The sequence below is a fragment of the Dermacentor silvarum genome, chromosome 1 (assembly GCF_013339745.2).
Source record: "Dermacentor silvarum isolate Dsil-2018 chromosome 1, BIME_Dsil_1.4, whole genome shotgun sequence".
Classification (NCBI taxonomy): Eukaryota; Metazoa; Arthropoda; class Arachnida; order Ixodida; family Ixodidae; genus Dermacentor; species Dermacentor silvarum.
This window is the reverse complement of record NC_051154.1, coordinates 266,253,068-266,269,646: the sequence shown is the minus strand read 5'-3', so window position 1 is coordinate 266,269,646 and position 16,579 is coordinate 266,253,068. Positions and strand designations below refer to the sequence as shown.

Genomic DNA, 16,579 nt, shown 5'->3' with positions numbered 1-16,579 from the left:
CGCTCCGCGACGCATGCAATGCGCTCCGAGATTTCCCCTAAGTGTGAAACAGACTGTACACACGAAGGGGTTGATGCCAGCAGTGAAATTCCACCGTATCGCAACAGAATGCACGAAACAGACAGCGGACAAGCATGGATTATACTACTGTGCGCAGTACAGCGTAAGTGAACCCTTGTTGCATGCGCTGACAGTTCTCGTCGGAGTTCACGCGTGCTGAGAAATTGATTATGTGCACTATGCACTTAACAAGACCGGAGTTCATTCCTGCATCATTAGTGCACCGATCGGTCGAGATTCTGTGAGGTACGAGGCCGCTTCCTGTTCGCGCCGGCGTAAGTGAAGCAGAAATGAGTTGCACGTACTACTCAAAACTGCGTGCACATGCCATATCTATGCTGTGCGGTGAAATATTCTGTACACGTTCTGAATTTGTTGACGTAAAGGCAAATGACGGCTGCACGTTCGCACACAGCGGAAGACACAGTGGCCTATGCCCTTGCCGCAGGAAATGCAACCCTCTCGTATGAGGGAGCAGGGCGACGAAAGCTTCGAAAAAAAAAAAAAGCATTACGCGTTTACGCGCGTATTTAAGTTTTCCAGCGCAAAGACGCAGCGAACAAGCTATTGCTATGTTAGCAGGTATAGCCTGGTCAAACGTGCATTTTCACGTGTATAGCCGTCCTTGACTTCTGAAACGCACTTCGCCCCGACGAGGACGACGCCATCTATACGCTTACGAGAGATTAGCGATTAACGATATCTTCTCCGATCGGGCGGCTCGTCTCAATAATGCGTTTTCGAAGACTGGTCCATTCAGTGGTGCGATGAGAGGCCGTTGCTCCTAACGCCCACTGTACCTGTCGTACTTACTGTATTTTACTGCGCTTACATTACTTTTTACGTAATTTGTTCACAAGCACACGCGCACGAGAGGGGGCGGGGGAGGTACCATGTCTTTGATATACATGTATAGAGTCTGCTCAAACTACCAATATTTATTATCGACCACCTCACATAGAGGAAAGCTGACGGTTGCCCCTCCCCCCCGGTCGGGTCGGTGAACCCCCCCCCCCCCTCCTCGAAAAAAATTTCTGGCTACGCCCCTGCTGTACAGGTGCCCACAAAATAACTCGGAACGCCAGACCGGTGGCCGCTCGTCGGCAGAGCACACCCGCGGAAAAATACAGCCTTGGTCTGCGCGTGCGCGGCATCCCTAGCAAGCAAACCTTGCTCCCTAGTGAATCTAGATAGGCGTTAGCTTGCGTCAAAAAACTTGCGGTTTGTCCCTCTAAGCGCTGCGACAACACATCTGGGGCGATCGGGGCCTGTATAGACGACAGCGTGCTCGCGCGCTATCCAGCGTAATCTCTGAACGCACGCGTAATCCCTGCGGCGTATTCTCGTCGAAATCTGCATTCATTCGAAGAGATAGTCATGCTTTCTGAATAGCTTGCATGGGTAGAATCCATGAGCGTTTATAACTGAGTGGTGACCAGTCAGTTCACCATGCTCTACTTTTAATTATACCTAATGTCTTGCATATCACTGTCGCCATCTTGCGTGTAGTTCAGATTCTCCCACCAGGCGACGCCACTGTTTGGAAAAAGCGAAAAAAAAAAAATCTGCTCTTCGCCGCCGCAGCATGCGCCGGGAGCGCATTTATAGCGTCCTCGATCACCCGCACCGGTGCGCACCGGGGCGCCTTGGTGCGCACTTTCATCCTCGATCAACCGCACCGGTGCGCACCGGGGCGCCTTGGTGCGCACTTTCATCCTCGATCAACCGCACCGGTGCGCACCGGGGCGCCTTGGTGCGCACTTTCATCCTCGATCAACCGCACCGGTGCGCACCGACCATCCTCGATCACCGGAAGCGCACCCGGTTGGGGCGGTTTTCCGTTGCCCTGTCTCGCACCGAGAAAATCGGCGGTGCGCCGGGGTGCAATCCCAGCAAGCACTGCGGGACGCGCGCGCACCGCCGACTGCGGAACCGCGCACGCTCTGGCCCGATAGCTGCGGTTGCACGGAGTTGATGGAGTTAACTAGTCGAGATGTCGGCAATGAGAAAGGAAGCGCTGCTAGTTGCCGCAATCGATGAGCTTTTTTCAGTTCGTCTGACAGCGAAGACGTCATGCTGATCGACCTCGTCCAAAACCAATGTGGTGAAGAGCGGCCGAAAGTGGACAGCTTCGTTGAACGACCCGTCAGGCGCCTCGACGACACCGGAGTAGGGAGATTATTTGGCTCACCATCTTTGTGCTACTAGAACTTGCTGGAAGCGGGCCGCAGAAGCGCACCGCGCTGTGCTACTGACAATACGCTCGACTGCCCGCGCGTGCGTTGCTAAAAACGAATACTTACTCGCCATAAAATCGTTCATTTCATCCACCGACATCGCCACATTATGTGTCTTGTCATTAACTACAAAATCCATTGGTGTGTACTTGTAACCAGGTATGTCGGAGCACGCAGTTTGACAAGGTTCGAGTGCTTGCCGCGTATCCTCTGCACCTGCAAACAATGAAACATGCGCGCGCGCGTTTTGCGCACGTTTTGCGCGCCAAGGGCAAAGTGGCGCTTCATGCAAGCATCTGCACGCGGTGCAGTTTTGTCCTCGACGTTGACCCTCCGCAGTGCGCCACCACCGCGGTGCACAGCGCACCATTCTGGTTTCGGGGCAACCCCGGGGCAAGGTGATCGAGGACGCTATTACATACGCACGCCCGTACATGGATGGATGGATGGATGGATGGATGGATGGATGGATGAGGCTGAACCCTTTAAATCGGGCGGTGACATACGCCACCTAGCCATGACTATTAAGATAATTGTACTTTGTGGTGGGTGAAATTTCACCCCTGCCTTAATTTTATCCACCAATCAGATAACCTCTGTTTGGTTATTTCTACCCGCTTAAAGTCTATTTGCCTTCACTGTCCCTAAACCCCAATGCTTTGAAAAAATCAGCCCCGTTGCCTTGCACTGTAGGGTTAAGCCCCTTACAGAAAAGTATGAGGTGTTCAGCCGTTTCCTCTTCTTCTCCACACGCACAGCACAACGTGTCTATACCTTGGTACTTGACTCGGTACATCTTAGTCCGCAATACTCCCGTCCTGGCTTGAAACAACAAAGAGCTTCCCCTAGAATTATCGTAGATATTTTCTTTGGCAATTTTTTGCTTGAAAGTTCGGTATGTGCCCAGTGCTGATTTCGTCTGCATCCCTGTTTTCCACAGACCCCTCTCTGTTTCCTTAACCTTTTTCTTAACCGCTGTTTCCTGGTTTGCACCCCTCCGGCAGTCCAAATATTTGATTGACAGTTTTCTGGTCAGCTTCCTCCATTTTGTATCAACATTCCTCATGTACAAATAACTGAAAACTCTCCTTGCCCACCGCTTTTCTGCCATCTCTCTCAATCGCTCCTCAAATTCTATATTGCTGCTGGCTTCCCTGCCCTCGAATGACGTCCATCCCATGTCACCCTGTACCCCCTGATTTGGTGTATTTCCGTGTGCTCCCAGAGCCAGTCTACCTACCCCTCGCTGCTTAACTTCCAACCTTGCTCGAACCTCTGATCTCATGCACAGGACCGCATTGCCGAAAGTCAAACTAGGGACCATCACCCCTTTCCAAATCCCTCTCACCACTTCGTACCTATTGTAATTCCACAGTGCCCTATTTTTCATCACAGCTGCATTTCTGCTACCTTTAGCCGTCACATATTTTTCATGTTCCGTTAGGTACTCAGCCCCATTGTTTATCCACACTCCAAGATATTTGTACTTATCCACCACCTCCAGCGTAACCTCCTGTATCCTATGCTCGCTGCCCTGATTATCATTAAAAGTCATGACTGCCGATTTTTCTTTACTAAACTTCAAACCAAAGCTATCTCCCTCTTTACCACAGATGTCCATTAATCTCTGCAAGTCTTCCTTGCTGTCAGCCATAAGTACAATGTCATCTGCATACATCAGTCCTGGTAATGACTGTTTAATCCATTCTCCCTGCTTGGAATAGGAAAGGTTGAAGCCAAGTCCGCTCCTCTCTAATTTTTCTCTAATCCTTGTAAATACAGCATGAACAACAGAGGTGACAGCCGGTCAATTGCAGCGCGCCCGCGCGGCGCTAAAGGGAACTAGACATCTAGGTGCTTTTCGCTCCAAGGGGTCCCGCGTACCTAGCTCCGTTGAGCCTCCTAGTGCCCCTAGTCCCCGCGCCCAGCGAAAACATCGCAGACGCCGCCGCCCCGCGGGAACGCCTCCGCTGGGCCAGGCTCGACAACTCGCCGCGAGCAGGAGGCGCGCACACTGCGGGAATCTATGCCTGTCCTGCATTGTTTGAGATAAAACTAAGCGATACAAGGTGGAATAACGCGTTTGTGCAAACCGAGTTGTTTGTGCGCAAACAGCAATTGATAAAACGATGATGGCATTTGCACGACGACGGCCACGCTGAGATCGTTTTTGCAGTGCGGCCGTGCGAGCCGACTGCGACTGAATGAACACAGATAAACAGCGCAGTACGGCTATGCGCTCGGCACAACAGCTACTGTTTCTCTTTTTGCATCTGCACGGACGCGTATACTTTCATTCAGGTACATTTGTGGGACTAACTATCCTTGAACAAATATAGAAGACAATATGAATAAACAGTGACACAGGTACGTACGGCTCCGCGCGCGGCACAACAGCTACTGTTCTCTTTTTTGCATCTGCACGGACGCGTATACTTTCATTCAGGTACATTTGTGGGACTAACTATCCTTGAACAAATATAGAAGACATATGAATAAACAGTGACACAGGTACGTACGGCTCCGCGCGCGGCAGAACAGCTACTGTTTCTCTTTTTTTGCATCTGCACGGACGCGTATACTTTCATTCAGGTACATTGTGGGACTAACTATCCTTGAACAAATATAGAAGCAATATGAATAAACAGTGGACCACAGGTACGTACGGCTCCGCGCGCGGCAGAACAGCTACTGTTTTTCTTTTTTTTTGCATCTGCACGGACGCGTATACTTTCATTCAGGTACATTTGTGGGACTAACTATCCTTGAACAAATATAGAAGACATATGAATAAACAGTGACACAGGTACGTACGGCTCCGCGCGCGGCACAACAGCTACTGTTTCTCTTTTTTGCATCTGCACGGACGCGTATACTTTCATTCAGGTACATTTGTGGACTAACTATCCTTGAACAAATATAGAAGACAATACATTTGTGTGACACAGGCTATCGTGAACGGCTCCGCGCGACAATATGAATAAACAGTGACACAGGTACGTACGGCTCCGCGCGCGGCAGAACAGCTACTGTTTCTCTTTTTTGCATCTGCACGGACGCGTATACTTTCATTCAGGTACATTGGGGACTAACTATCCTTGAACAAATATAGAAGACATATGAATACCAGTGACACACTACACTACGGCTCCGCGAACGGCTACAACAGCAATATGAAAACAGTGACACAGTACGTACGGCTCCGCGCTCGGCACAACAGCTACTGTCTCTCTCTTTTGCATCTGCACGGACGCGTATACTTTCATTCAGGTACATTTGTGGACTAACTATCCTTGAACAAATATAGAAGACAATATGAATAAACAGTGACACAGGTACGTACGGCTCCGCGCGCGGCACAACAGCTACTGTTTCTCTTTTTTGCATCTGCACGGACGCGTATACTTTCATCAGGTACATTTGTGGGACTAACTATCCTTGAACAAATATAGAAGGCAATATGAATAAACAGTGACACAGGTACGTACGGCTCCGCGCACGGCACAACAGCTACTGTCTCTCTTTTTTGCATCTGCACGGACGCGTATACTTTCATTCAGGTACATTTGTGGGACTAACTATCCTTGAACAAATATAGAAGACAATATGAATAAACAGTGACACAGGTACGTACGGCTCCGCGCACGGCACAACAGCTACTGTCTCTCTTTTTTGCATCTGCACGGACGCGTACTTTCATTCAGGTACATTTGTGGACTAACTATCCTTGAACAATATAGAAGACAATATGAATAAACAGTGACACAGGTACGTACGGCTCCGCGCGCGGCACAACAGCTACTGTTTCTCTTTTTTGCATCTGCACGGACGCGTATACTTTCATTCAGGTACATTTGTGGGACTAACTATCCTTGAACAAATATAGAAGACAATATGAATAAACAGTGACACAGGTACGTACGGGCTCCGCGCGCGGCACAACAGCTACTGTCTCTCTTTTTTGCATCTGCACGGACGCGTATACTTTCATTCAGGTACATTTGTGGGACTAACTATCCTTGAACAAATATAGAAGACAATGAATAAACAGTGACACAGGTACGTACGGCTCCGCGCGCGGCACAACAGCTACTGTCTCTCTTTTTTGCATCTGCACGGACGCGTATACTTTCATTCAGGTACATTTGTGGGACTAACTATCCTTGAACAAATATAGAAGACAATATGAATAAACAGTGACACAGGTACGTACGGCTCCGCGCGCGGCAGAACAGCTACTGTCTCTCTTTTTTGCATCTGCACGGACGCGTATACTTTCATTCAGGTACATTTGTGGGACTAACTATCCTTGAACAAATATAGAAGACAATATGAATAAACAGTGACACAGGTACGTACGGCTCCGCGCGCGGCACAACAGCTACTGTTTCTCTTTTTTTTGCATCTGCACGGACGCGTATACTTTCATTCAGGTACATTTGTGGGACTAACTATCCTTGAACAAATATAGAAGACAATATGAATAAACAGTGACACAGGTACGTACGGCTCCGCGCGCGGCACAACAGCTACTGTTTCTCTTTTTTGCATCTGCACGGACGCGTATACTTTCATTCAGGTACATTTTGGGGACTAACTATCCTTGAACAATATAGAAGACAATATGAAAAACAGTGACACAGGTACGTACGGCTCCGCGCTCGGCAGAACAGCTACTGTTTCTCTTTTTTTGCATCTGCACGGACGCGTATACTTTCATTCAGGTACATTTGTGGGACTAACTATCCTTGAACAAATATAGAAGACAATATGAATAAACAGTGACACAGGTACGTACGGCTCCGCGCGCGGCAGAACAGCTACTGTTTCTCTTTTTTGCATCTGCACGGACGCGTATACTTTCATTCAGGTACATTTGTGGGACTAACTATCCTTGAACAAATATAGAAGACAATATGAATAAACAGTGACACAGGTACGTACGGCTCCGCGCGCGGCACAACAGCTACTGTCTCTCTTTTTTGCATCTGCACGGACGCGTTCGCGTATACTTTCATTCAGGTACATTTGTGGGACTAACTATCCTTGAACAAATATAGAAGACAATATGAATAAACAGTGACACAGGTACGTACGGCTCCGCGCGCGGCACAACAGCTACTGTCTCTCTTTTTTTTTTTGCATCTGCACGGACGCGTATACTTTCATTCAGGTACATTTGTGGGACTAACTATCCTTGAACAAATATAGAAGGCAATATGAATAAACAGTGACACAGGTACGTACGGCTCCGCGCACGGCACAACAGCTACTGTCTCTCTTTTTTGCATCTGCACGGACGCGTATACTTTCATTCAGGTACATTTGTGGGACTAACTATCCTGAACAAATATAGAAGACAATATGAATAAACAGTGACACAGGTACGTACGGCTCCGCGCGGGGCGGCACAACAGCTACTGTCTCTCTTTTTTGCATCTGCACGGACGCGTATACTTTCATTCAGGTACATTTGTGGGACTAACTATCCTTGAACAATATAGAAGACACTATGAATAAACAGTGACACAGGTACGTACGGCTCCGCGCGCGGCACAACAGCTACTGTCTCTCTTTTTTTGCATCTGCACGGACGCGTATACTTTCATTCAGGTACATTTGTGGGACTAACTATCCTTGAACAAAATAGAAGACAATAGAATAAAAGACAGGTATACGGCTCCGCGCGCGGAACAAACTACTGTCTCTCTTTTTTACATCTGCACGGACGCGTATACTTTCACAGGTACGTACGGCTCCGCGCGCGGCTAACTATCCTTGAACAAATATAGAAGACAATATGTCTCTCTTTTTTACATCTGCAAACGAGCAGTGTATACTTTCAGGTACAGGTACATTTGTGGGACTAACTATCCTTGAACAAATATAGAAGCAATATGAATAAACGGCAGAACGTACGGCTCCGCTCCGCGCGCAGAACCCGCTACTGTTTCTCTTTTTTGCATCTGCACGGACGCGTATACTTTCATTCAGGTACAGTCAACCACAAAAGTTTGCGGACCACGCGAGCGCGTGCCAGACTGCCTATCCGCGCCACCTAGCGGTACGCCACCTAGCGGTACGCACCTAGCGGCGACAGGGCTCTCTCCCGGATATGAGCCCTCTTGGTACTCGCCTGCCTGTTAATTTTTTATTCCCGTGCATGACATTGTTAGTTCATTGTGTTGACGCAGAGCGCTGTCTGCGATAAGACCGCCACATATCTGGCTTGATAGCAGTATCGGAGCAATCACTGCAACCTTTGTCGACTGGTGTGCCAGTGGGTAGATAAGTTTCACGAAGCGCTGCGACGATTTTTTTACGCGACGTTTACTGGCGCACTTTGGTTGGCAGCATCTTGGTCCAATGAGCGTTGCTGCTTCTGCGTCTTGAGAGAAAGGGTAGGGAGGTGTTTCACTGTCATCAAAAATAAAGAAAAAGCGGATGCATAGAAATTTTCTTTCACACATAGGCGCATCTTCGCATCAGTCGCTGAAAACGTAGTAGACTTGCTTCAGGCCACGTGGTGATTGCCTATTTGGAAAGATGCCGCTGCGTGTTCCACTTGACGAAAGAAGGCACATTGTGCGTTTATTTATAGAGGGAATACCTCAGCGCGAAATCTGCCGCCGAACCAACAGGAGCCGGACTGCCGTGAATAGGATTATTCAAGCTTTCCGCGACGATGACAGATTCACAGATATGGAGCGCAGTGGGCGTCCAAGGGCCACGACTGAGGAAGAGGACCGCCTGATTACGGCCGCCATCGTGGCTGATCCTTTTCAAAGTGCAGAGGATATCCGAGAAGCGCTCTCGCTCACGGTATCGTCTGAGACTGTAAGAAGAAGGCTGAGTGAGCTTGGCCTGCAGTCTTTCGTAGCAGCACAGAAGCCCTGCCTCTCAGACAGCCAGCTACAAGAACGACTCATGTTCGCTACAGCAATGAAAGATTGGACAACAGAGAAATGGGGCGATGTCATCTTTAGCGACGAGTCAACTTTTTCCACGCGCGGGGACCAACGGAAGCGGGTTTGGCGTCCACTAAACTGCAGGTGTGTTTACAGTGTATTGGCAGTTAATTCACGAAGCTAATTCTGCATCACAACATGTTTCACGTAAAATGAGCTTTGGACATTACGAGATTTTTCTGTAGTGGTATTATGTTGAAAACATTAACGATTGTTTCATAGTACTACTTACTCTGAAGCTAATTAAAAGCTGCCAGTGGGTCTTTCAGTACTATCTAATGATGTTTGCACGTTTTCTATTGCAACTCTATAACAGCATTATAAAGTTCATACGCAAGAGGAATCACAACATTTGTAGACGCGCCGCTGGAACCCAATTGTATGCTATTTCTTGCAGATATCTGCCTAATTACACACAGAGTGTTCTATCCAGTGGACGGTGTTCCGTGAGCGTGTGGGGAGCAATCAGCAAAAGATGGCCTTGGTCCCCTTGTGCGTCTGGAAGGGCCCTTCACTGCGTCACGGTACTGCGACGTTCTTTACTAGACACCTCGTTCCGTATGCGCTGGACGGTCCCTTCAGCGACGGCTGCTATTTTTTTTCAACACGACCGCAGCCCGATCCATAAAGCACGTATCGTCCCAGTCATTGCTAGAAGAAACATGCTGTTTGCCAGCTTGAGTGGCCTCCATGTGGCGCCGACTTGAATCCCATAGAAAATGTCTGGGGCATGTTGAAGAAACGGCTGTCCACACGAGCCAACCGCGGCCGCACGGGCCGATACGCTGTGGCAAGCGATCGCACAAGAATGGGAAAGCCTGCGCGGTCGACCGGAGATTACTGAATCTTTGTACGAGTCGATGCCCACACGCATCAATAAGGTGCTAGAAAACGGCGGACATTTCACTTCCTACTAGATCATTGAGAGACCTATGTTTCATGACACTTCTGTAAATGCTTGTGAATAAATTCATCCCCTTCAGACACGAATTATGATGCACTGTCTGCAAATGCGTCAATGCGCATGGCATCATTTCAAGACGCTCACTATTACATTCCAAGAAAGAAGACGAAGCAATGTGCTGTTTTGTGCGAGTTTCAGTAAAAAAAATTAATTAGCGTATAACTCATTATCTAATTATTCTGAAATCCGTCAGCTTCAATGCTTGCATAAAAAGAATCAACTATTAGGCCCGAAACGCATGCAAACTTGCTTTTTCGGTTGTATTCGTGTCGACCGAGAAAAAAAAATACTCTTGACGTTGGTCTTGGAACGCGGCACGTCGAACGATGTCTAACATGGTAGTGTCTCCAAGCAAAGTGATCATCTGCAGCAATACGCAGGACAATGAAGTTAACTGACCGCTAGTTATCCCATCAGGAAGCGGACACGAATGTGCACACTGAGTTTTAGGTCATTTGAAAAACACGTGGCGTGGGACGCGCCTCCGAAGTTCGAGTCCCCCAAACGAGGACGCCGTGTCGCAAAGGGTTATAAAAAGAGTCATCGCACCCGATTATTTCTTATTTTTCTAAATGTAACCACTATAGCAGCGCGGTGGTTCGGGCTTGCGCAGCAAAACCTGGGCGCAGGCGATCAAATCCCGGCCGCTACTGTCACTTAGCGATGGGGAGGAACGGAAAAATTCTGCCCTACTGACTAAGCATATGTGTCCCATGGCTGCCTCACCGCTCACTCACGCACTCACGAAAAAAAAAAAAAAACAGCGTGGCTACCGCGAAAATAGAACTGATAAGAGCCGAAGAATACGCTGTCTGATTACTTGTACTGATATTCTGCTCTCAAAATATAAGCAAGTAGCCCTGGCTAACAAAGAGCGCGTCACGTTGAAAGAGATAGGTAGAAAATATTTGCGCACAGTGCGAAAATAGACAGGCCATAGATTTAAGGAGGGATGCGTCTCAACGTAGCGCTGCTGTCGATCGCTGGTGACGTAGCGGAAGTGTCGCGAAGAGGCTCTTGGCCACGCGCTCGCGTGGTCCGCAAACTTTTGTGGTTGACTGTACATTTGTGGGACTAACTATCCTTGAACAAATATAGAAGACAATATGAATAAACAGTGACACAGGTACGTACGGCTCCGCGCGCGGCACAACAGCTACTGTCTCTCTTTTTTGCATCTGCACGGACGCGTATACTTTCATTCAGGTACATTTGTGGGACTAACTATCCTTGAACAAATATAGAAGACAATATGAATAAACAGTGACACAGGTACGTACGGCTCCGCGCGCGGCAGAACAGCTACTGTTTCTCTTTTTTTGCATCTGCACGGACGCGTATACTTTCATTCAGGTACACTTGTGGGACTAACTATCCTTGAACAAATATAGAAGACAATATGAATAAACAGTGACACAGGTACGTACGGCTCCGCGCTCGGCAGAACAGCTACTGTTTCTCTTTTTTGCATTTGCACGGACGCGTATACTTTCATTCAGGTACACTTGTGGGACTAACTATCCTTGAACAAATATAGAAGACAATATGAATAAACAGTGACACAGGTACGTACGGCTCCGCGCGCGGCAGAACAGCTACTGTCTCTCTTTTTTGCATCTGCGTCCACGACTTTCACTCGGGAACACAACTGAATACAACATTAACATTTTTGGGATCCCACTGCGTTAACTATCCTTGAACAAATGTAGAAGACAAAATGAAACTTACCTGTCTTTCCAGCATTCTGACGGACCACGGCGGCGCTGGCTTGGGGCGCTCCGTGAACCCATGCAGAACCTGGGGAGGCGGCAGCGCTAGGGCGCGAAGGGCGCAGGTAATCGCGGAGCTAGGGACGTTCGCCGAGACGCGCCCCCCAGCAAGTACCTAGATGTGTAGTTCCCTTTAGCGCCGCGCGGGCGCGCTGCAATCGACCGGCTGTACGGGCGTGCGAATGTAAATGCGCGAACGGGTCGCCTCTGCAATCAGGTCCGGCAGCACCCTTCTTTTGTCGCGGTCTTATGTAAACTGCCAGTTGCGCCGCAAATTGAGATAACTGGAAGAGCGCTGGCTCCCGGGGAGTCCTCTCTCTCCTCCACCATCCCCCAAGGCCGCACCTTTCGAGACACTATAGTGCGGTGCGCTATAATTACGCTAGGGCATATATTATGTTTTTCCATAGCCTTTTGTGATCGCCAACCAATGAAACCATTTCCGTGAGTTACCGACTTTTGATTGAAGTTCAAACCGTTCTTTGCGGAATTTCCAATAATATATATATATATATATATATATATATATATATATATATATATATATATATATATATATAGCGTGAGTGTGTGTGTTCGAACACTTCCTGCAGTCCTGACGCCAGACCAATCCAGAAGGCAGAGAGATGGAGATGATGTCAAGCAACGCGACATACATACTTGAAGGGCACACACACACACACGAAGGCACTACTGACCTACAGCGAAACCTATGGGAGGCAGTTTTTATTGCGATAGCATATTGCGATAGCATAGGATTGGAGAGGGGGGGGGGGGCGGCGTTGCTCTTCGACAGCTTCTGCGTGTTTCGCGACCGCGCGCATGGGGAACCGACCATCCGACATTCGAACACTAGGGCCGGTATTTTGTAGCGATGCCTTATGACTTTTCTACCAGTCTTATCATCCACCGCTCACGGCCGGCTGATCCCGTGGATAACGCGAGCGGACCGTCGCGCTGACCACTGACAAAGCGCGATAAGCGCGAAAAGGCATTATTACTGGAAAGGCATCGCTAAAAAATACCGGCCCAGCTTTTGCAAGAGGCCCACCGAGAAGGCACGTGGAAACGACTGTGTTACAGCGAAGCTGTTACATGCTAGGTTCCGCGTCCGTGTACACTGGAAGTAGGCAACTATTTTGTGGCATCTCGTTCACTTAGTATATACCAAAATTGGCAAGGAAAGAGAGAAAGAAGGAATGTAAGAAAGAAGTCACGTGTGGCTCATACCCGCGTTGGATATGTGGGTATGAGCCTCCGAGAGCAGGAGCGGGAGAGATCTCGTCTCCGTCGCGCCAACGCCTCGGCAGAAGATCGGGCCAGCGATGCGGAGCGCATCGTGGGCGGACTTGGCGCAGCAAATGCACTACTTGGCCATCGCGCCGGGCGAAAACTAGATGCTGGTTTCCTTGCTTTTATTGCGATAGCAATTATATGGACACTTCAACCGGATTTCTGCCGTCGCCGTCGTCGTCGCCGTGAGGTTCCGTATAGATAAAATCTTCGCCGCGCGCCGTATGCCCCAGCGGAAGCGTGCGGGGACGCGCGCTATCACGGCGAGCGAACGCACTCAATCTCCCACGCGCAAGCAAGGAAGCGGAAAGCCAGCGCCGGAGGGAGCAGGGGGGGGGGGGGGGGGGGGCACTTCTCTGCCAACAACCGCGCTCGTCGCTCGTCCGCACAGTCTCTTATCTCTCCCACGCGCAAGCAAGGAAGCGGGAAGCCAGCGCCGGAGGGAGCGGGGGGGCGCACTTCTACGCTGCCAACAACCGCGCTCGTCGTTCGTTCGACCGCACCGTCTCTTATCTCCACACGGCTCTGACCTTTATGCAACGTGTATTCGCCACTCAGTTTCCGTTGAAGCGATAGACCGCGACCGATAGGCAGCGTTTTGACAGTCGTTGGCTGCAGTCATTCAGTGTGATCTATTCATGTTTGTTTGTGCGCGCTCACACCACGCTTGTTCATTCAGTTAGTAATAGTCAGGCCACATTTTCCAACGCACGCTACACATGCAATGCTGCCCAGATCGGCAGTGCAGCACTACAGGTGTGTCCCTTCGCACGCGCTGCCCACGGTAAGCGCTTCTCATCAACACCACCGTTTCACACGCGCCTTCTCGTGGTCATCGAGTCTCTCTTCATGTCGGTCTATTTACGCCCGCAGCACACCTGCTTACTTAATCAGCTCATGTTTACTACAATTCATATTGCTACCAAGGCCGCTCACCTTACTTCGTATGACATTGCTGCGTTGCTATCGCAGTCATTGCTTCGCCCTTAGGGCGGAACTGTGACATTTTTTGACGAACATGCCGAGGACGCTCAATATTGTCAATTCACTATAGCAACATTCACTACAGCAGACCCACCATTGTCACAGCTTCGCGGGCTTCCATCTTCAGAGTAGTGGCAGGGCTCTGAATTTTTTTGTACTACTTTGGAATTTCGTCCTCACAGGGTGGCATTGACAAAGATGCGCAACGTGATGTGCAGAAGCTAAGTATGTAGCTCTGGTGTAGAACTCGATGTATGCTTGTACTTTCAGGGCCGCACAAGATTTCCCGTCGTGTCGTAGGCGTAAAGCGTGCATTATTTTCAACTGTCCACGTAGCAGACATGTAAAATAATAAAGAAATAAAACAAAACACAGAGAGTGACGGGAATGGAAGAACGCATTCAGTGCAAAATCTCCGCCGCGGCATCAATAAGGTTGGTCCTGACAAGGACCGTTCTTTTTTCTAGCTTTCTTGCTGCTAGAGGTGGTGGATTCCGCTGCATCCTATTTCGCCGTCTTCTTGGGAAGCAGCACGCCGCCCTGCGCGATCGTCATGCCGGACACGAGCTTCTGCACCTCCGCGTTGTCGCAAATGGCCTGCTGCACCTGGAAATACCCAAAGTTGATACACACAGCTGCATTTATATTTTGTGTGCTAGAATGTGATCATTTTTTAACGTTATTGGCGTCACCATATAAACGTCACTGAAAATATGTTATGCCCAACCAAGCTAATAATATCCGTTACTCAAAATTTTCGTATTATACTTCAAATAAATTACAACAGTATAGGCACTAACAGCTGCTTATTGGAGCTCATGTAAATCACTAGGGTGAGTCTTTCCTATGTTTTGACTTCCAAATACTGGCGAAAGAAAAAAATGAACAGGAACAGTGTTGCTCGGGCATCAATTATGTTACATGGCTCCGTGCTATGAAGAGCGACGGTTAGACTGGTCTAGTAAATGAATTTGTTTCAGTGCTATATATCACAACAAATTGATCCGAAACAAATCACACACGATGTCTATTGGAAGAGCTCACGCAAGAAAATGAAGCGACAAGAAAAAAAATGATATCACTCACATTTGGATTTAGTCTTTTCACTATGGGACTTCCTTCTGCACGATATTATACCCACTTTTTGTGCACGTAGTTTACCAGAATAAACTCCCAACTACAGTCAACCACAAAATATTACGGGCCATAAAATCTCAGAAAAAAAAAACTGAATATCTCCGCAGCCTCACAACGGATCCTGATATTTGCATTTAGGGCCTTGACTAGGACATTGCCGTATACAGGTTTATTGGCTACAGGTACAGAGTACTACAGACTGCTCGGGAATTGAACGTTTTCTGAGATCCCGTGGTGTGTAAACTTTTGTGGTTGACTGTACACATGACTTCGGCTATGCGTTTGCCAACATTCACGCCGTAGGTTGCCAGACGATGACATCGCATTCTCCAAAAGACCGCTGCATAAGACGAGGCGTGAAGAAAGTATCGCAGTTTATATTCCGCTCTATACGGTGTCAAGTGCAGTTCTACTTACATGATTGTTGAATCCTCGTACTTGGCTCTTTTGGCCTTGGATGTCTCTCCATTCTTAGTTTTCTCCTTAGCCTCAATGGCAAGCCTATTCCAATCTGGCCGGCGCACGTCCATGGACCGAGCAAGTCGGGGGTCCACAATTTCTGGAAGAGCACAGTCCTTGTAGAAGCGAATGAGAAATGACTCCATTTTTGTTTCCCAGAAAGTATCATCCCAATGTACTTCTTACACATGTATACCTTTGGTTGTGTACACGACAAAGTCACAGATGCTCCGTCTGGTGACGTGCAGCTGGCCCTGCACTTGATAAAAGTAACTGTGGGATCTGGAAAGGACTGGAGCGCCATCCTTTCGTTTCTTGTCCGAGAAGTTGCGTGCTGCTTCCAGTGGTTCGTCTTCCTTTGATTTCAACGGGCATTTGACCTCCACAATTCGGTCTGTGCCGACCAGCCCATCTGGGGAAGCTGCCAAAAACCCGTGCTCCAGGTCAACAAAAAGCCCACATGGCTGAACAACTGTTTCGTTCTCTGTTGCATACAGCTGGAGTGCAACACTTTCGTGCTGCTTCCCGTGCTCTGTAGCAGATGTTGTGAAGCTCTTCGGATGAAGGAGCCGCTTTACCAGTGCATCACAAGGTGTGCTGTCGTTCCTTGTGCAGACAGCATGAAAATTGGAAGCAGTGAGACGGAGTTTCTTTGTTCGTGCCATTCATGACTGCTGGCCTGTCCACGCGTCTCTGCTTCAATCCTTG

At 48.6% G+C, this 16,579-nt stretch overlaps 1 protein-coding gene across 1 annotated transcript in view; it reads right to left on the bottom strand.

Moving 5' to 3' along the window:
* Window positions 1-16,579, bottom strand: part of LOC125942157 (uncharacterized) — a 59,437-nt gene extending 42,858 nt beyond the window's left edge. The window contains exon 1 of the mRNA XM_049660319.1: window positions 16,068-16,579. Within this exon, the coding sequence (XP_049516276.1) occupies window positions 16,068-16,536 (469 nt within the window). The 5' untranslated portion in view covers window positions 16,537-16,579. The remainder of the gene's footprint in view (window positions 1-16,067) is intronic.